The 21,735-nt window shown below is 41.0% G+C and overlaps 1 protein-coding gene across 1 annotated transcript; it reads right to left on the reverse strand.

Annotated features, from left to right (window-relative positions):
• Positions 1-3,822: 3,822 nt before the first annotated feature.
• Positions 3,823-12,681, reverse strand: LOC103458132 (uncharacterized). Its single transcript, XM_081603582.1, has 20 exons — positions 11,887-12,681; positions 10,996-11,070; positions 10,836-10,919; positions 10,060-10,122; positions 9,188-9,289; positions 8,374-8,445; positions 8,237-8,293; positions 7,612-7,674; positions 7,460-7,522; positions 7,312-7,374; positions 7,035-7,097; positions 6,880-6,942; positions 6,742-6,804; positions 5,267-5,320; positions 4,952-5,014; positions 4,814-4,876; positions 4,674-4,736; positions 4,406-4,468; positions 4,251-4,313; positions 3,823-4,175 (listed from the first exon to the last, which is right to left on the reverse strand). Exons 1-20 carry the CDS (start codon positions 12,242-12,244, stop codon positions 4,057-4,059), a joined length of 1,677 nt encoding a protein of 558 aa, XP_081459708.1. The 5' UTR covers positions 12,245-12,681; the 3' UTR covers positions 3,823-4,056.
• Between the last annotated feature and the right edge of the window lie 9,054 nt (positions 12,682-21,735).

Genomic DNA, 21,735 nt, shown 5'->3' on the forward strand with positions numbered 1-21,735 from the left:
GAAAATAATATTAGAGTGACTAAGAAGATAGTTGAGGAGCTCATCAGGGTGGAGGGGGAGCAAATGGGCTGTTAGATACATCAGAACTGCAACTTTTCTGCTAGCCTGAGGCAAAACTGAAAACAATTAAATGTTCTCCTTCAACAGATGAAACACTTGACCCTGTCTGTCTCTGTTGACCCTGTCTGTATTTGGTTGACCCTGTCTGTATTTGTTTGACCCTGTCTGTATTTGGTTGACCTTGTCTGTCTTTATTTGGCCCTGTCTGTCTCCATTGACCCTGTCTGTCTCTGTTGACCCTGTCTGTCTTTGTTTGACCCTGTCTGTCTCTATTGACCCTGTCTTTCTCTATTGACCCAGTCTGTCTCTATTGACCCTGTCTTTCTCTATTGACCCAGTCTGTCTCTATTGACCATGTCTGTCTCTATTGACCCTGTCTTTCTCTATTGACCCAGTCTGTCTCTATTGACCCAGTCTGTCTCTATTGACCCTGTCTTTCTCTATTGACCCAGTCTGTCTCTATTGACCCTGTCTGTCTCTATTGACCATGTCTGTCTCTATTGACCCTGTCTTTCTCTATTGACCCAGTCTGTCTCTGTTGACCCTGTCTGTCTCTATTGACCCTGTCTGTCCCTATTGACCTAGTCTGTCTCTATTGACCTTGTCTGTCTCTATTGACCTTGTCTGTCTCTATTGACCCTGTCTGTCTTTGTTTGACCCTGTCTGTCTCTATAGACCCTGTCTGTCTCTGTTGACCCTGTCTGTCTTTGTTTGACCCTGTCTGTCTCTATTGACCCAGTCTGTCTCCATTGACCCTGTCTGTCCCTATTGACCTAGTCTGTCTCTATTGACCTAGTCTGTCTTTGTTTGACCCTGTCTGTCTTTGTTTGACCCTGTCTGTGTGTTGACACTGTCTGTCTCCATTGACCCTGTCTGTCCCTATTGACCTAGTCTGTCTCTATTGACCTAGTCTGTCTTTGTTTGACCCTGTCTGTCTTTGTTTGACCCTGTCTGTGTGTTGACACTGTCTGTCTCCATTGACCCTGTCTGTCCCTATTGACCTAGTCTGTCTCTATTGACCTTGTCTGTCCCTATTGACCTAGTCTGTCTCTATTGACCCTGTCTGTCTTTGTTTGACCCTGTATTTCTCTATTGACCCAGTCTGTCTCTATTGACCCTGTTTGTCTCTGTTTGAAGTAAGTAAGTTCCAGAAGTTATGACGATAAATTATAATATTGTTGGTAATGGCAAATAATAATGCAAGAGCACATCCTAAAGGATTAATAAACTTTATGTTCTAATGAACATTTAGCACTGGATCTGGAAGACTTTCTCCTCTAGATGGAGCCACTAAAGGAGCCACTGCTGTCATTAACTGGTGAGGTTCTCTATGAGTTCAGACCATCATGATGATGATGATGATGATGATGATGATGGTGATGATGATGGTACCTGCTGTGTGATTCTCCAGCTGCTCCAGTTGTCCCTCAGCTGATCCAAGTCGATCCTCCATGTCTGCTCAACAAATCAGCTTTTACTAATGAAGCTTCTTTTAATGAGCTTCATTTGCCATCATTTCTCTCAGCGTACCTGCAGACTGATTCTTTAATTGGTCCAGTTGTTCCTCAGTAGAGCTCAGTCTGGTCTCCATGTCTACAGAACAGATCAGATTTTATTCATGGATTTAATACGTCAACTTAATTTTCATGTTTATTGTGCTTCAAGTCACTCAGATCCTGTGGAACCTGTGATTGTTGTCTTCTGATCCTCCAGTTGTTTCTCTCTGGATCTCAGTCTGCTCACCAACTCTAGACAGAAAACTGACTGTTAGGAAGGAGTCACTCCAGGAACCATTGTTGGATCATTCAGTTTTATTCTACAGTCAAATTTGTGTTAAGACCTGGCTCACTTTTCAGAAATATGTGCTTTTATTATTTACAATTATAAGAGCAACAGCTAAATAATTTGTATTATTTCAAATTCATTTCAACAGGAAGACATAAAACATGTTACCTGAGCTTCCTGTTTCCTGCTCCTCCTGCCGTTTCTCACTGACTCTCAGTCTGACCTCCAGAACTAAACAGGATTCATTCATTCATTTTATGATTTCACTGAGGATGAACAGAACCAAACACAAGACCTGATGATGGTACCTGCAGACTGATTCTTTAATTGGTCCAGTTGTTCCTCAGTAGAGCTCAGTCTGGTCTCCATGTCTACAGAACAGATCAGATTTTATTCATGGATTTTATACGATGACATTTTTAATTGCCTTCTCAGTAGCACCTTACTTGAGTTTCTAATCTTCAGATCTTTCAGTTGTTTTTCACCAGATCTCAGTCTGCTCACCAACTCTAAACACAAGAAACCTTTTTGGATCATTGTTTTTATTTATAAGACTACAAAGTTCCCTTTAAAATTTATACTTCTAAGTTTAAATGTTTACTTCTCAGCTTAGTCATCAACTGATCATGACTGAAGTGCCAGAATGAATTAATACTTCATCTAATGGAACAAGTTGATGTAGTTGTGTTAGCATGCAGTTAGCAACCAGAGAGATAAATGAATGATTTGAAACCAAATGATTAGTAAAAATGTGACTGACCTGTTGTTCTATTCAGTCCATCAGTCAGCCTGGACTCCATCTGTGCGAACTGAACTGAAAATAATATTAGAGTGACTAAGAAGATAGTTGAGGAGCTCATCAGGGTGGAGGGGGAGCAAATGGGCTGTTAGATACATCAGAACTGCAACTTTTCTGCTAGCCTGAGGCAAAACTGAAAACAATTAAATGTTCTCCTTCAACAGATGAAACACTTGACCCTGTCTGTCTCTGTTGACCCTGTCTGTATTTGGTTGACCCTGTCTGTATTTGTTTGACCCTGTCTGTATTTGGTTGACCTTGTCTGTCTTTATTTGGCCCTGTCTGTCTCCATTGACCCTGTCTGTCTCTGTTGACCCTGTCTGTCTTTGTTTGACCCTGTCTGTCTCTATTGACCCTGTCTTCTCTATTGACCCAGTCTGTCTCTATTGACCCTGTCTTTCTCTATTGACCCAGTCTGTCTCTATTGACCATGTCTGTCTCTATTGACCCTGTCTTTCTCTATTGACCCAGTCTGTCTCTATTGACCCAGTCTGTCTCTATTGACCCTGTCTTTCTCTATTGACCCAGTCTGTCTCTATTGACCCTGTCTGTCTCTATTGACCATGTCTGTCTCTATTGACCCTGTCTTTCTCTATTGACCCAGTCTGTCTCTGTTGACCCTGTCTGTCTCTATTGACCCTGTCTGTCCCTATTGACCTAGTCTGTCTCTATTGACCTTGTCTGTCTCTATTGACCTTGTCTGTCTCTATTGACCCTGTCTGTCTTTGTTTGACCCTGTCTGTCTCTATAGACCCTGTCTGTCTCTGTTGACCCTGTCTGTCTTTGTTTGACCCTGTCTGTCTCTATTGACCCAGTCTGTCTCCATTGACCCTGTCTGTCCCTATTGACCTAGTCTGTCTCTATTGACCTAGTCTGTCTTTGTTTGACCCTGTCTGTCTTTGTTTGACCCTGTCTGTGTGTTGACACTGTCTGTCTCCATTGACCCTGTCTGTCCCTATTGACCTAGTCTGTCTCTATTGACCTAGTCTGTCTTTGTTTGACCCTGTCTGTCTTTGTTTGACCCTGTCTGTGTGTTGACACTGTCTGTCTCCATTGACCCTGTCTGTCCCTATTGACCTAGTCTGTCTCTATTGACCTTGTCTGTCCCTATTGACCTAGTCTGTCTCTATTGACCCTGTCTGTCTTTGTTTGACCCTGTATTTCTCTATTGACCCAGTCTGTCTCTATTGACCCTGTTTGTCTCTGTTTGAAGTAAGTAAGTTCCAGAAGTTATGACGATAAATTATAATATTGTTGGTAATGGCAAATAATAATGCAAGAGCACATCCTAAAGGATTAATAAACTTTATGTTCTAATGAACATTTAGCACTGGATCTGGAAGACTTTCTCCTCTAGATGGAGCCACTAAAGGAGCCACTGCTGTCATTAACTGGTGAGGTTCTCTATGAGTTCAGACCATCATGATGATGATGATGATGATGATGATGATGGTGATGATGATGGTACCTGCTGTGTGATTCTCCAGCTGCTCCAGTTGTCCCTCAGCTGATCCAAGTCGATCCTCCATGTCTGCTCAACAAATCAGCTTTTACTAATGAAGCTTCTTTTAATGAGCTTCATTTGCCATCATTTCTCTCAGCGTACCTGCAGACTGATTCTTTAATTGGTCCAGTTGTTCCTCAGTAGAGCTCAGTCTGGTCTCCATGTCTACAGAACAGATCAGATTTTATTCATGGATTTAATACGTCAACTTAATTTTCATGTTTATTGTGCTTCAAGTCACTCAGATCCTGTGGAACCTGTGATTGTTGTCTTCTGATCCTCCAGTTGTTTCTCTCTGGATCTCAGTCTGCTCACCAACTCTAGACAGAAAACTGACTGTTAGGAAGGAGTCACTCCAGGAACCATTGTTGGATCATTCAGTTTTATTCTACAGTCAAATTTGTGTTAAGACCTGGCTCACTTTTCAGAAATATGTGCTTTTATTATTTACAATTATAAGAGCAACAGCTAAATAATTTGTATTATTTCAAATTCATTTCAACAGGAAGACATAAAACATGTTACCTGAGCTTCCTGTTTCCTGCTCCTCCTGCCGTTTCTCACTGACTCTCAGTCTGACCTCCAGAACTAAACAGGATTCATTCATTCATTTTATGATTTCACTGAGGATGAACAGAACCAAACACAAGACCTGATGATGGTACCTGCAGACTGATTCTTTAATTGGTCCAGTTGTTCCTCAGTAGAGCTCAGTCTGGTCTCCATGTCTACAGAACAGATCAGATTTTATTCATGGATTTTATACGATGACATTTTTAATTGCCTTCTCAGTAGCACCTTACTTGAGTTTCTAATCTTCAGATCTTTCAGTTGTTTTTCACCAGATCTCAGTCTGCTCACCAACTCTAAACACAAGAAACCTTTTTGGATCATTGTTTTTATTTATAAGACTACAAAGTTCCCTTTAAAATTTATACTTCTAAGTTTAAATGTTTACTTCTCAGCTTAGTCATCAACTGATCATGACTGAAGTGCCAGAATGAATTAATACTTCATCTAATGGAACAAGTTGATGTAGTTGTGTTAGCATGCAGTTAGCAACCAGAGAGATAAATGAATGATTTGAAACCAAATGATTAGTAAAAAATGTGACTGACCTGTTGTTCTATTCAGTCCATCAGTCAGCCTGGACTCCATCTGGGAGAACTGAACTGAAAATAATATTAGAGTGACTAAGAAGATAGTCGAGGAGCTCATCAGGGTGGAGGGGGAGCAAATGGGCTGTTAGATACATCAGAACTGCAACTTTTCTGCTAGCCTGAGGCAAAACTGAAAACAATTAAATGTTCTCCTTCAACAGATGAAACACTTGACCCTGTCTGTCTCTGTTGACCCTGTCTGTCTCTGTTGACCCAGTCTGTCCCTATTGACCTAGTCTGTCCCTATTGACCTAGTCTGTCTCTATTGACCCTGTCTGTCCCTATTGACCTAGTCTGTCTCTATTGACCCTGTCTGTCTTTTTTTTTTAACCCTGTTAGTCTCCATTGACCCAGTCTGTCTCTATTGACCCTGTCTTTCTCTATTGACCCAGTCTGTCTCCATTGACCCTGTCTGTCCCTATTGACCTAGTCTGTCCCTATTGACCTAGTCTGTCTCTATTGACCCTGTCTGTCCCTATTGACCTAGTCTGTCTCTATTGACCCTGTCTGTCCCTATTGACCTAGTCTGTCTCTATTGACCCTGTCTGTCTTTTTTTTTTAACCCTGTCAGTCTCCATTGACCTTGTCTGTCTTTGTTTGACCCTGTCTGTCTTTGTTTGACCCTGTCTGTCTCTATTGACCCAGTCTGTCTCCATTGACCCTGTCTGTCCCTATTGACCTAGTCTGTCTCTATTGACCTTGTCTGTCTCTATTGACCCTGTCTGTCTTTGTTTGACCCTGTCTGTCTCTATTGACCCTGTCTGTGTGTTGACACTGTCTGTCTCCATTGACCCTGTCTGTCCCTATTGACCTAGTCTGTCTCTATTGACCTAGTCTGTCTTTGTTTGACCCTGTCTGTCTTTGTTTGACCCTGTCTGTGTGTTGACACTGTCTGTCTCCATTGACCCTGTCTGTCCCTATTGACCTAGTCTGTCTCTATTGACCTAGTCTGTCTTTGTTTGACCCTGTCTGTCTTTGTTTGACCCTGTCTGTGTGTTGACACTGTCTGTCTCCATTGACCCTGTCTGTCCCTATTGACCTAGTCTGTCTCTATTGACCTTGTCTGTCCCTATTGACCTAGTCTGTCTCTATTGACCCTGTCTGTCTTTGTTTGACCCTGTATTTCTCTATTGACCCAGTCTGTCTCTATTGACCCTGTTTGTCTCTGTTTGAAGTAAGTAAGTTCCAGAAGTTATGACGATAAATTATAATATTGTTGGTAATGGCAAATAATAATGCAAGAGCACATCCTAAAGGATTAATAAACTTTATGTTCTAATGAACATTTAGCACTGGATCTGGAAGACTTTCTCCTCTAGATGGAGCCACTAAAGGAGCCACTGCTGTCATTAACTGGTGAGGTTCTCTATGAGTTCAGACCATGATGATGATGATGATGATGATGATGATGATGATGGTGATGATGATGGTACCTGCTGTGTGATTCTCCAGCTGCTCCAGTTGTCCCTCAGCTGATCCAAGTCGATCCTCCATGTCTGCTCAACAAATCAGCTTTTACTAATGAAGCTTCTTTTAATGAGCTTCATTTGCCATCATTTCTCTCAGCGTACCTGCAGACTGATTCTTTAATTGGTCCAGTTGTTCCTCAGTAGAGCTCAGTCTGGTCTCCATGTCTACAGAACAGATCAGATTTTATTCATGGATTTAATACGTCAACTTAATTTTCATGTTTATTGTGCTTCAAGTCACTCAGATCCTGTGGAACCTGTGATTGTTGTCTTCTGATCCTCCAGTTGTTTCTCTCTGGATCTCAGTCTGCTCACCAACTCTAGACAGAAAACTGACTGTTAGGAAGGAGTCACTCCAGGAACCATTGTTGGATCATTCAGTTTTATTCTACAGTCAAATTTGTGTTAAGACCTGGCTCACTTTTCAGAAATATGTACCTTTATCATTTTTATTATTTACAATTATAAGAGCAACAGCTAAATAATTTGTATTATTTCAAATTCATTTCAACAGGAAGACATAAAACATGTTACCTGAGCTTCCTGTTTCCTGCTCCTCCAGCCGTTTCTCACTGACTCTCAGTCTGACCTCCAGAACTAAACAGGATTCATTCATTCATTCATTCATTTCATGATTTCACTGAGGATGAACAGAACCAAACACAAGACCTGATGATGGTACCGGCAGACTGATTCTTTATTTGGTCCAGTTGTTCCTCAGTAGAGCTCAGTCTGGTCTCCATGTCTACAGAACAGATTTGCCTTTTCTTATATATTTAATTTTTCAACTTGTTTTTAAAATAAGTTTCATTTTCAATAAAGTAAACATCATACGTGTGTTTAATGTCCTCAGATCTTTCAGCTGTTTTTCACTGGATTGCAGTCTACTCACCAACTCTGAAACAAACAAACAAAAAACAGTAAAAATAGTTTCCTTTTTTTCCGTCGGTCCTTGAAGCGCCCCGGGGATTGCTGCCTGTCTCCATCAGTCACTGGACTCTTATTGATTCCCTTTTCTTTATTCTAGAGTTTATTAACTTACTTTTAAAACTTTCCTGAAATGTTCTTCTTACATCTAAACTAATGCTCATTATCGATCAAAGCCATCCTGATTACTGCCTTCCTTTATTTAACTTGTGGATGTTTTACATCTGTTTAAAAAAACTCGATCCTGAAGAACATCTACGACTGCCATCAAAACTACTAAAATCATTATTTAATTAATATAACTAACTCATAAACAGGCTGACTGACGTACAAAAGTCAAATTCCACTGTCAGATTAGTTCAGTTGAGCTGTTTCCACTGCAGCAGCTCGCAAAAATAAAACCTGGTCTTTGAGGGCAACAGTAATCCATGGTGACCTGTAGGCTGGATTACTGTAATGTCCTGTATGTTGGGTCAGTGAGTCGGGTCTGTATGGACCAATCTGCCTTCACATGGGTCAAAGTGCTGCTCACCTGTGTTGTGGTTCCTGAGTTCATCCTGTTGTCTCTCAGTTTGGTTCAGGCGATGCTCTGCAGCAAACAGTTCAGTTCGGTGTTAACGGGCAGAATAAAAGAATCTGATCATATAACCGGTTGTTGAATGGTCTGACCAGCAGCAGCACTCAGGCCGTCCAGACCCACATGACTGGAACTCAGTTTGTTTTCCAACTCATGAATTTGACCTGGAAAGAAACAGAGTCAGATAAAACATCCAACTTTTTCTGATAATCAGTGGAGCTGAAATGTTGATATTCCAGTAAAATTTTTTTACTGCTGTTAAAGCAGACAATAAGTCAATAACTCTTGAGTATAGATTTAAAAGTTCTAGTTCCACTGGGAGATTTTTTTTAGAACTTAAAACAGAAAAAAATGTCTTGTTATAAACCTGTGGAGCTTGTATGGTTTAATCTTTATTCACGAATTATTGACAAAAACAAATGTATTTATATTACTGAAAAGTTACTTTTCAGTCAGTACTGTTTTATTTTAAGATATTAGAAAAAGCCCTTACATCTGTTTTATTTTTTAATTTTTTTTGATTTCACAAATAAAATGAATAATGAATAAAGCAACTCAGTTCTAGTTGAATTATTGTAAGCATGTCTGGAGGTCATCTGGAGGTCAGTAGAATAGCTCTGGCTAGCATGTTAGCCTTCCAGTATCGTCTGAAGTTTTCATCAAAGTCTCAGCTACAAGCCAGTTTCCCACTACAGGTAGATGAGCTTTGAATAATAAAAGGTGACAGAAACATGGATGTGATGTAACTATGGGCTCATTGCTGCAGCTGTTTGTGTTGCTAACAGCTGCAGCAGCTTTACCTGCTGATACATTACAGTGTCAGAGGAGAGGAGGCTGATGTAGAAGCTTCATGTGCTCTTAGTAAAATGTCTTCCAACATGTTGGACCCAGAAGGCTGACCGTTACCTTCGATGTCAGCCTTCAGCTTGTCCAGGTGGATGTCCAGGTGACTCTCCAGCACCAGAACTTCCGAATCCATCCCAGATGAAGTGTTGCAGGCCTGGATCTCTGGGAGAGAAGGAAATCTGACCAATGTTGTTCATTTCAACACAAACACTTGTGGTGACTCCTGACAGATACTTTCCTTTTCTACTCTTGCTGCCACTCAAACTGTTGCATCAGAATGATAAAAACGCTCCACTTCCCACATTTTGTCACATTACAGTCATGAGCTTCAATGTATTTTACTGGGATTTCATGTCATAGACGAACACACAGTTTTCACATTTTCTTCACAAATAAAATGTGAAAACTTTTATTTGTGAAAGCAGATGTGGCATTCTTTGAATCTGATCAAAGAATACTGATATGCTAAAATGGCCTAGTCAAAGTTCAAACATAAATCCAACTGAGAATCTATAACAAAATGTAAAAACTGATGTTCACGGACGTCCTCCGTCCAGTCTGTCTGAGTTTGATCCGTTCTGATGATTAAAGCTGGCAGTGAGGCTCAGAGCGTCGCTGATGAAATACAGTGAAGCTTGTGGCTGCAGTGAGACAACATGTGAAAAACCTCAGAGGGTGTGAATACTCTTACTGTAGTTCCTGCAGCTCTTAGTTTGAGATCAAACAACCTTTGCTAAATCAAACTGACTTCAGAATTTACTTTGAGCTGAAGTTTTTATTCAAGACTCCTGCAACAGAACTGAGACAACTTCAGGAAAACATGCTAACTAGCTACGTTTTCTAGGTCCACAAACATCCTGAGCTCTGTGTGATGAAACGTTTAGAAAGTCCCACTGAATCTAAGAACGAACGAGTGTGAGGAGCAGCCTGACCTGAGATCTGCCCCATCAGCTCCTCCATCAAACTCTCCGTGTTGCACAGTCTGCCTGCCAGAACTGAAAGCAGCAAAATGCAGGTTACTGACAGCAGGCATCCAGAAAGAAATCCACTGGATCAGATCCTACTGGCCTGTCCAACTCAGAACATGTGACAAATGTCTACTTAACAAACAATTCAACATTTTAGAATGACACATCACTTTTATTAACTGAGTGATGCTGTGAGAGCTCTGGTGGATCCAGCTGCACTTTGAGTAACAAAACACCCTGTCCTCCTCCTGTTACTTCCTTATTCATATCCGTGGCTACTTCCTGTTGTCTTCTTCTACATTTTCAAAAGTAGTAACATCCAGCTGTTGATCGCGTGACTTGTGATGCAAAAAAAAGTGTTTGTATTGCAGTTTCGCAAAATGCATCCATTTGATGTGACCAAAAAACCTTTTATCAAAAAACTTGAGCTTTTTCAATATTATTGTGTTTCCATAAAGCAAATTCACTTTTGTAGTTTCAGTTTGTGCAATTCTATGTTTATTGGAAACACAAGTCACGCCACGTTTTTTTAGATTTTCCAGTTTTTAAATGATCAATTTTTTCTGCTTCCATAGTCGTATGTGTTGGTTTGTCACAAAGGAATCCTAATTAATACAAAGAAGTTTGTGGTCGGAACATGAGGAGATGTGGATAAGGTCAGGGAGTGTGAACACTTCAGTGGAGCTCTGTGCTGAACCTAGAGAAGAAGTAATGAAGGTGGATGAGAGGAGGATGATGACCTGTGTCCTTCCTCCTCAGCTGCTCCACGCTGCTCTCACTGGCCCTCAGTCTGGTCTGCAGGAACGGCAGCTCAGCCGCAACAGCTGTGGAGACAGCAGCACCGAACTGCTCAGCGCTGCAGAGACACACCAGCAGCTTTTTGTTTTTCCTGGGACTCACCTGAGTTCTTCTTCTTCAGGATCTCCATTGAGTTCTCACTGCTGTTTATTCTGGCATGAATCTCTGATATCTCAGCTAAGAGAAACAAACAAGACAGGAAATGTCAGAGCTGTCTGGGGTCAGGATCACAACGCCTGAGAGAAGGATCCACAAAACATTTTCAAAACGGAGTATTTTATCAGTTTTATGTGCTAAATAAACATAAGGTGGAGGATGACTGTAAAACTGTTCATATATAAAATCTGATAAGTGCGGTGTGCATTTCTATTCAGCCTCACTCAGTCAGTACAATGGAAAACCAACTTTTCTCTCCAGTTCCAGCTGCAGGTGGTTGGAGGTTTGTCTCTTAGTGTTTAAACATCCACAGGCTGAAAGTTGTGTTGCTTTGTTTTTGTAAGAAAAAAAAAGAGCTAAAGCTCAATCATCTTCCTCTTGATAGGGTTAAAGGTCAGTTTGCTGGCCAAACGATCACAATACCCACCATGGACATTGAAGCAGTTTTTGGTATTTTTAGCAGTGTGGGCCAATACCAAGTTCTGCTGGAAAATGAAATCAGCATCTCCATCCAGTTTGTTAGCAGGAAGTAGCATGAAGCTCTCTAGAATGTCCTGGTAGACGGACAAAAGAAAACCCAGCAGACCAGAACTCTGCTTGTGGAACCGGGGACCAGAGATTTAGGGGTTGCTGTGCTGAGTTGAGACTACATCTTTTTGGAAAAGGTTTGGATAGAATTGAACCTGAACTCTCTGCCTTTATCTGTCCAAATATGCTGAACTGAACGGATTCTGGTTGATGGATCTCGCCTTCATCTCCTCATCACAGCTATGATCAGCCAATAGGATGATAAGGTTAATGAAGCACATGAACAGGAAACACAACAACTAGTCTGACCTTTGGTCTGCTCTTCCAGCTCCTCCACCTTCTTCCTCAGACCAGAGGTCTGCTCCGTCAGCAGGAGATCTAGCGCCATCTGCAGCTCATCCATGCTTTGCTTCTGCAGCTCTGCCTCCATCTCCCCGTCCCTCAGCCGACTCTCCACAGTCCGGAGTTCTTGTCGTTGCTCCACTTGTTCCCCCTTTAGACTGAGGACCAGCTGCTTCAGGCCCTGCACCTCTTCCCAGAGGACGCTCAGGTCCCTGGGGGGACGTGCTTCAGTCCTGGTGCCATCGTCTGCAGGAACAGAGATCTCCGCTCGGCCTTCACCGACAGAGCAGCAGAGCATCAGCAGGAACAGAGCAGCAGACCTCATGTTGAAGCCAGAAGCCGTAGATAAGCCAGTCCAGCAGCTTTAACACAGTAATCCAGCAGGAGAACATTCCAGGGTGGAGAGACGGGGGCTCACCATAAATCCTCTGATCATGCATGAAACAGGCAAAACAACACATTAACACTAAACTGTAATCATGATCCTCCCTTTATTCAGATAACCCTAAATAAAATCCAGAACAAGCCACTGCTGTCAGAAGTCACATGATTAGTAAAGAGAATCCAGCTGTTGGTTTTCTGGCCTCAGATGTTTGTTAGAGAACATTAGAGAACAACATGGAGACCAACAGACCAGGGAGAAGTTTAAATCAGAGTTAGGATATAGAACAACATGCCGATTGGAACAAATCCCACATCTCTGATCAATCCATCATCTGAACATGGAGAGAGGGAGCAGCTGCAGACCTACCAGGAGGTGGAGGTCCAACCTAGCTTTGATCAGAGAAGCAAACCGTGGTTACCAGGGAGATTTACACCTGAGGTGGAAGAATCTGTTGGTCAACCAGAGGTGAGTCAGTCATAGTTACATTCAAAAATGGCAAATTGTAATAGTACGAAGCGCACAAGAGTAATAGTAAAATAAAAAGTTTGGGAGGGCCAGTCCGCCCTCCGATTTTACTTTGCAAAGGTGAGCTTTACTAATTCGGTGCATTTTATAGTCCCATAGTTTCTTAAAAAATTTCTTAGGTAAAAAGATAGGAATATTTTGAAACAGGTAAAGGACCTGAGAGAGAAAATCCATTTTAATTGCATTAATTCTTCCCACCAGGGAAATGATCTCCAAAGAGAAGAGATCTCCAAAACAGAATGTTATTTTGTAGTTTTACCATAACGGGGGAGAAATTAGCTTCATACAATGAATTAAAATCCCTAGTAATCTTTATGCTAATGTAGGTGAACTTATTATTAGCAATTTTAAAAGGCATACTTTCCAAGATCGAAGAGTCTTTGAGCTTAATTGGCATCAGTTCACTTTTAGACCAGTTGATCCTAAACCTACCAAACTGAGAGATTGTATCTAGGACAGTTGGTACAGCACACTGAAGGTTGGTTATGAACAAAAGGATATCATCCACATATAAGGACATTTTGTTTATAGTCCCTTTAGTAGTGTATCCCTGTACAAGGGGGTTGGCGTGAATTGATTGTGCAAGTGGTTGTAGGGCTAAGGCAAATAGTAAGGGTGACAGCGAGCAGCCCTGTCTGGTGCCCCTGTGTAATTGGAATGCAGGAGATAATGTCTTATTGGTGACAATTCTAGCACAAGGTATGTGATAAAGGATTTTTAACCATTTTTCGAAATCATCACCAAGGTCATATCTTCTCAGGGTCGCAAAAAGGTAGTGCTGTTCTATTTGGTCAAAGGTCTTTTCCGCATCGAGGGAAAGGACAGCTAAATCAGAAGTTTCCTGCCTCTACGAGTAGATCACATTGTAAAGACGTCTCAAATTAAAGAAAGAATGTCTGTTTGGTATAAAACCCGTCTGATCAGGATGAATTAATCTGTCAATTAATAAACTCAACCTATTAGCTAGAATTTTGGTTAGTATCTTGTGATTATAGGTCAGCAATGATATTGGTCTGTAATGACCCACTTCCTCAGGGTCCTTTTTTTGGTATTAGTTTTATAGTGGCTACTCTCATAGTAGGCGGTAGTATATTATCTAAGTTTGCTTGGGTATATATTTTTAACAAATATGGTGATAAAAGGTCACTAAATTCTACATAGAATTCCCCGGGGTATTTATTGGGACCAGCCGTTTTCCCATTTTTTAGTGCTTTAATAGCAACATTAAGAGAGCATTAAGAGAGCTCTTGTCTTCTTGAGGTAAGGTTGTGAGACTACAGCCATCTAAACACTAGCAGTGTGTATAGCGTTATCCTTGTCCAGACACCTAATTTGTTGCTCTAAATCTACCAACTCTGCTTGGTTCTTTTTCTTCGTTGCTGCTTGAAAAGATATAATACCTCCCCTTAAAAAGGCCTTCATAGTTTTCCACAATATTGAAGGAAACGTTCTTGGAAGGTCATTCATTTCAAAGAAAAAAGTAATCTGCTCTCTGATAAACTTGCAAAATTCTGGTTCTTCCAACAATTGTGGGTCTAATTTCCATGTCCTTTCAGTCTGGTTCAAATGGTCTAAAAGTAGATCTAAAGAAAGGGGGGCATGATCTGAAATTGCTATATTATGATATTTTACTTCACTTGTATAGGGCAATAATTTTCCATTCAACGTTAGTCAATTCGTGTGTACACATTGTGAACATTTGAGTGAAATGAACAGGCTCTCCCCTGTGGGTTAAAAATCCTCCAGCTATCAAACAAATTAGAATTGCGTATTTAGATATTCCTTAAGAAAAATACTAGCATTAGACGCCGCTGCTCTACGTGTTGATGAACGGTCGAAGTATGGATCTAATACAAGATTTAGGTCCCCTCCAATGATTAGATTAATCTGCGAAATGTCAGGTATTTGGGCTAAAACATGTTTGTAAAAAAGAGGAGAGTCTGTGTTGGGCCATATATATTAACCAAAGTTATAGAAACAGAGTACAATTCTCTAATATTAGATATCTGCCTTCCTTGTCGGATATGGTAGACTTATGGGTAAAATGTGTACCTTTCTTGAATAATACTGCCACGCCTCTAGCTCTCACTGCACAAGTAGAATGATAAGCTTGCCCTGACCATCTGCATCTCAATTTTATGTGCTCATTCTTATTAAGGTGGGTTTCCTGAAGGAAGATGATGTCACTAGACAATGTCTTTAGCTGTGCTAATATCTTACCCTTCTTCACAGGATTATTCAAACCTTTAACATTCCATGTGACCAAAGTAACTTGTCCCCCCTTCTTTGTTTGTGTTACATCAACCTGCATAACTCAGATTAGAATGAGAAAGAGTATAGAATTCCTCCCAAGTGTGATAGAAATGATTATACATGGTATCTAAGTCCCAGCCCACCCTCTTGAACAAAATGCTTACTGTCTTGCCTATACTAAGAAGAACCTGCAAAGGAAGGCGCAACCCCACTAAGGAAGTTATAAAGAAAAAAATAGGCAAAAGAATTAAATTAAGAGTAACACTCTTACAACCAAGACACATTAACCTACTCAACTAACAACTTCCCTTACTTTTAACTCCTAATTAGAAGTTGAAAAAGGCTCTGCAAAAATGTACAGTTCCAGCACCAAACTGACATATGAACAGTTTCTAAACACAAGGGTTCAAATAAAACGATTGACCAATATAAATAGAATTTCACCCATTCTTGCATCTTGACAGAACTAACAGAAACTAAACTGTTTATAGATTTGTATCATGGAGAATCTAATTTCTAATCTTTATTTTAAGACGCATTCAATAGTATATCTGATAACAAAGGATGGCGCTACTGCTCGTCCTGTATTGGAATAGAAAGGTTTTCTGAACACAACAAATCACATAGCAACTAATAGGCACTGTCCAGTCCATATCAATTAGCAGAAATATGAAAGACTTAAAAATAATTAACTATACTACATTAAGAAATTGTATTTAAACCTCAGTGCTACATGAAGCTCATTTTGAAACAATGCGAGTTAAAAACAGTATTTTGCAACAAGTAAATCAAGTAAATTAATGTCAGAATTCTGACTTTAATCTGACCTTAAAGTCAGAATTCTATCTGATGGTCTCCAGCCATCAACCAGCTTCAGAACCACAGATGCGCGTTGTGGCGGACAGCTAACTAACGTTCTGGAGAAATATGTCTGATTGAAGTGACTTTTTACATGCCAGAGTCCCCGAAGTCAGGGACTTATATATATATATATATATATATATATATATATATATATATATATATATATATATATATATATATATATATATATATATATATATATTATTATATTATTATATTATATTATATATATATTATTATATTATTATATTATATATATATATAAGGAAGGCAAGTCCTGAGAAGCCAGCTCAATGGCAAGAACAAGATCCGTGCAATAAACAGCTATGCCTTACCAGTAATCAGATACCCTGCTGGAATAATTAGCTGGTCAATGGAAGAGATGAAGGCCACGGATGTTAAGACTAGGAAGCTACTAACCATGCATGGAGGATTCCACCCCAAATCCAGCACCCTGAGACTGTACACGAGCCGTAAGGAAGGAGGCAGAGGACTAGTGAGTGTGAGAGCCACTGTCCAGGATGAAACATCCAAGATCCATAAATACATCAAGGACAAGGTCTCAACAGATGATGTGCTCAGCGAATGTCTCAGGCAATGGGGAACAGAAGACAAGGTGCTGGAAGTACCATCATGGGGGGACAAGCCCCTACATGGGATGTACCACCGACAAATAACTGAAGTGGCTGATGTCAGGAAAACCTACCAATGGCTGGAGAAAGCTGGACTCAAGGACAGCACAGAGGCTCTCATCCTGGCCGCCCAGGAACAGGCCCTAAACACCAGAGCAATAGAGGCTCAGATCTACCACACCAGACAAGACCCAAGGTGTAGGTTGTGCAAGGAGGCCCCTGAGACAGTCCAGCACATAATAGCAGGGTGCAAGATGCTGGCAGGGAAAGCGTACATGGAACAACATAACCAAGTGGCGGGCATAGTGTACAGGAACATCTGTGCAGAATATGGACTGGAAGCCCCGAGATCAAAGTGGGGAACACCCCCAAAAGTGGTGGAAAATGACCGAGCTAAGATCCTGTGGGACTTCCAGATCCAGACAGACAAGATGGTAATGGCGAACCAACCGGACATTGTGGTGGTGGATAAAGAACAGAGGAAAGCCGTTGTGGTGGATGTAGCAATACCAAGTGACTACAACATCAGGAAAAAGGAGCATGAGAAACTGGAGAAATACCAGGGCCTCAGGGAGGAACTGGAAAAGACCTGGAAGGTGAAGACCACAGTGGTGCCTGTGGTCATCGGGGCCCTCGGGGCAGTCACCCCCAAACTGGAGCAGTGGCTCAAACAGATCCCAGGAACAACATCAGACATCTCAGTCCAGAAATGTGCAGTTCTAGGCACAACCAAGATACTGCGCAGAACCCTCAAGCTCCCAGGCCTCTGGTAGAGGACCCGAGCTCAGAGGATGAAACAGACCACCCGCGGAGGGTGAGAAGGGAATTTATTTTTATATATATACTGCTCAAAAAAATAAAGGGAACACTTAAACAACACAATATAACTCAAAGTAAATCAAACTTCTCTGATTTACTTCTATTTAGACTTTCTCCAGAATAATAACCTTTTTTAACCTTTATAGCTCCACCGTTGAAAATGAGGCTCTGTGTGTGTGTATATATATATATATATGACTGGCAAGGACTCCTTGTTGCCAGTCTGTTGCAAGGCAACAAGGAGACAGACAGGACAAACAACCATGCACACACACTCACACCTAGAGACACTGCATTTAGAGAGACCAATTAACCTGACAGTCATGTTTTTGGACTATGGGAGGAAGCCGGAGTACCCGGAGAAAACCCACACATGCACAGGGAGAACATGCAAACTCCATGCAGAAAGACCGGGGCCGGGAATCGAACCCAGAACCTTCTTGCTGCAAGGCAACAGCTCTACCAACTGTGCCACTGTGCAGCCCACATTACCATCAAAGTATCTAAAACTTTTTAGAACCAGTACCTCCAAATGAACCACCCAATTCAGGGGATGCTGCAGGTAACCAAAGAAAACCCAAAATTACAGGTAAACAACCTGGTTGTCCATTACAAAAAGAATCAATACATTCAAGGTGAGTAACGTCGTTTTCTCTTCATGCCAGGAAAGAAGGTCCAAAAGACTCAGTAGACGACGTGGCTTCCAAACAGAAAGTCCCAAGGACCCAGGTAAGGACCTCACTTTTCTTTTCTTCTATCATGTTTGTATTCATTTAGTCAGATAAGTAGTAACCTTTCTCCTCCAGCGAGGCGTATTTCAGTTTCCACCGAAGAAACAATAGAATCCCCAGGTAAGTGAATCAATTTTCTGTCCATCCGTCCATTTTCCTCCACTCTTTCTGGGTCATGGGGCAGCAGCTTCAGAAAGGAGGCCCAGACTTCCCTCTCCCCAGCCACTTCTTCCAGCTCCTCCGGGGGAATCCCAAGGCGTTCCCAGGCCAGCTGAGAGACATAGTCCCTCCAGCGTGTCCTGGGTCTTCCTTGGGATCTCCTCCCGGTGGAACGTGCCCGAAACACCTCAACAGGGAGGCGTCCAGGAGGCATCCTGACCAGACGCCCAAGTCACCTCAACTGGGTCCTCTCAACTTGGAGAAGCAGCGGCTCTACTCTGAGTCGCTCCCGGATGTTGGAGCTTCTCACCCTATTTCTAAGGGAGAGTCCAGACACCCTGCAGAGGAAACCCATTTCGGCCGCTTGTATCCGTGATCTCGTTCTCTTGGTCATGACCCAAAGCTCATGACCATAGATGAGGTGGGAACGTAGATCGACTGGTAAATTGAGTACTGTCTCTGTTTGACTCGGCTCTCTCTTCACCACTACAGACCGGTACAGCGCCTGCTTCACAGCAGGCACTGCCCCAATCCGCCTGTCGATCTTCTGCTCCCTTTTTCCCTCATTGGTGAACAAGATCTCCAGATACCTAAACTCCTCCACTTGAGGCAGGAACCCCTCTCCCAATCTCTCCCAGAGAGGAGACATTCCACGTCCCAAGAGCCAGGTTCTGCAACTGAAGATCAGGTCGACGGGAACCCCTCCCTCAAGCACCATCCAGATTCCGAAGAGGACAGGACAGTTTAGGACAGGAGTTTAGTACCAACGATCAGAGCAATGCCTGCAGCCGCTCCAAAGCCCAGGCCAAAACTCAACCCGCTCACAAACGACTCTCCACAATTGGACAAAAAGCCCCACATTTGATGAAAATGTTCAAGAATAGTTTCCACCATTTCATCTTCTTCTGCCGGATTTAAATTGTAAGATCTTTTCATTTTTTTCATCAGTCCTGCAATTTCATCGAGTAACTCCTCTGCACTTAAATATTCTAACCTCCTCCTTTCAACCCTAATATAAAATTCTTCGAGGTCCTGAAAGAACTGCGGATTCTCCATGCTACACGTTTTAAAGCTCTCCAGTCTCTTCAGGACTCGAATGAAAGATCTTGGGAAAGTTCAAGTACTTAGAGACTGTTTTATGATGTCATAACAAAAGAAAATGATATTATGACATCACAGAGAAAGTGATGTCATAACTGACATATATTTACATTTGCATATATTTATGCATTTTATAAAATATATTTATATGGTTTTCTTTTTTACATATGTTGAGAATGGAAATCTTAATCGATGAATCATAATTTGTATTGACACATGGAGCATAAAATCAGCTAACAAAAGCATTCCGACTTTACTTATTTTATTCACTTTCAGCGCTGAAAGGAGACGCTTTAACCATTACATTCGAGAAGTTTCTAAAAAAGTCTGTGCAGCGTCTGAGGAGAAGGAGGAGGTTAGCAGACTATATGGACTGAAGACACTCCCTGAAATCACACCATGTCTCTGTGGCCTGATAAGTTTCTGTTTTTCTGAGAAATGGGCCTTAGCGTCTAACAGAATCAAAAATGTAACTCTTTACAATGAGCCCTTTGTCTAACAACGTGTGACTCTTTCTCGACCTGGTAAAGCGTCTCAACATCCCCCTGTTGGGCTCTGAAGAGCCCAAAACAAAACGGGGAGACAAACCCTTGAGCAGAAACTGTCCCTATCCGGAAACGTCCCCAGAGGCTATTACAGATGTTCACATGTATTTGATCATTGATGTTCTCTTCCATGTCATCATTCATGTTGTCTTTCATTTCATTTCACTTGCATTTGGTGGAGGTAAAAACAGATGGGGCCTCCGAGGCGGTGGATCCAAATCACCATGTCCCCCTTACAACCTAATGAAGAGTATGTAAGGAAATAAAATGTTAATAGATGTTAAAGTGTTAAAAAAATAGCTAAATGTTAAAAAGAATAAAATATTAAGATGATATGTGAAAGTTAATGAGCTATAAAAGAGTAAAATATTAAAAGAATATTTAAATGTTAATAAAATGTAAAATAGATAAAATGTTAGGACAATATTTAAAAAGTGAATAAAATGTTAAGATAATATTCAAAAATTAATAAACCATAGAAAGGATGCAATGTTAAGAAATGAAATGTTAAGATAATCTTAGAATTAATGAGTATTTAAGGTATAGAATATAAAACGAATACAGTGCTAAAATTTCAAACCAACAGAGTAAATAAGCATTACATGAAGTCCGATAGAAATATAATGAGATTAATAAAATCACATCAGTTCAGTCTCTGTTATATCAAGACCTATCAACGTCAGGTCAGTTTCTGCGTGTGTCCAGATGTTGAGCCGGTGCAGCTAGATAGGAAACCCCGACAGCATCCGCCAGGCTTCAGTGGCGTTTCAGCTTTAAATTGGTCCACCAATCATGGAAGGCGCCACAGTCTCACATCCTGTCACACCCAGAAAAGATTGGACTTTATTCTGCGACACAAGAACAACAAAAGCACATTTAATGGATTTATATAATGAATACTAAAGGAAAAATATATTTTTTATCCTAGATACTAGTACTGAACTTATACTCTAGAAAGCCAGAGTTCCACGATCGTCTTTAGGTTCTGGGAAACCATCTGATAGACAGGTGGGGTTCTGTTGGTACCGCTGCCCTTCTCTGTGTTGGAAGTGATGCACTGAACAGCCGAGGACCTCAGGCAGGGAACACAGCAGCATCCACAGGTGATGAGGAGAGCAGGGAAGATTCTTTAAGATTTCTTTTTTTTAAAAGCTGCTCCTTGAAGCTTTTTATCAATAACATCTGTTATTTATTTAACCAAATGACCCTCTTTTGTAGAGTTTATCATATTTATCAATACGTTTTTGGCAGTTTTGAGGAGAAGTTTGATATAACTAAATTTATTAAATGATATAAATGCTCAGGTTAGACCTTTCTGCATGACTTGGTTAAAAAACCTCTTGCTTCAAATTATAGCAAGAGACAGAGATGCAGCAATCAAACAATCCGTTCCATGTTTTAAGAAACACTGTTTTGTAAAATCTATTTGACACGTGATATCATTGTTCATTTTAATATATTCAATTCAGAATATTCAGTATTAACTCCAGAAGTATCTGTTACTACACATTAGAAAACATTTCATGTAAAAAGTCTGTTTTAAAGCAAACAACAAGTAAAAGTTTCAGCCATTAAACGAGGAGCATTTTTAACGGCACTTTAGCATTTTTGCCTGTCTCCCTGCATGAGGACATACAGGCTCCATGTTGTCACATTTTGTAGATGCGCCACCAGGTTTGTCCCAACCTGATGGAGAGGAGACAGAAAAAACAGGCCATTAGTGATGCACTTATTTAAACAGTAAACAATTTGAGCATGATTCAGAGATGAAGGTTGACTTACAGGCTGGATATCAATGAAAC

The sequence above is a fragment of the Poecilia reticulata genome, chromosome 22 (assembly GCF_904066995.2).
Source record: "Poecilia reticulata chromosome 22, P_reticulata-male-v2, whole genome shotgun sequence".
NCBI classification, from domain to species: domain Eukaryota; kingdom Metazoa; phylum Chordata; class Actinopteri; order Cyprinodontiformes; family Poeciliidae; genus Poecilia; species Poecilia reticulata.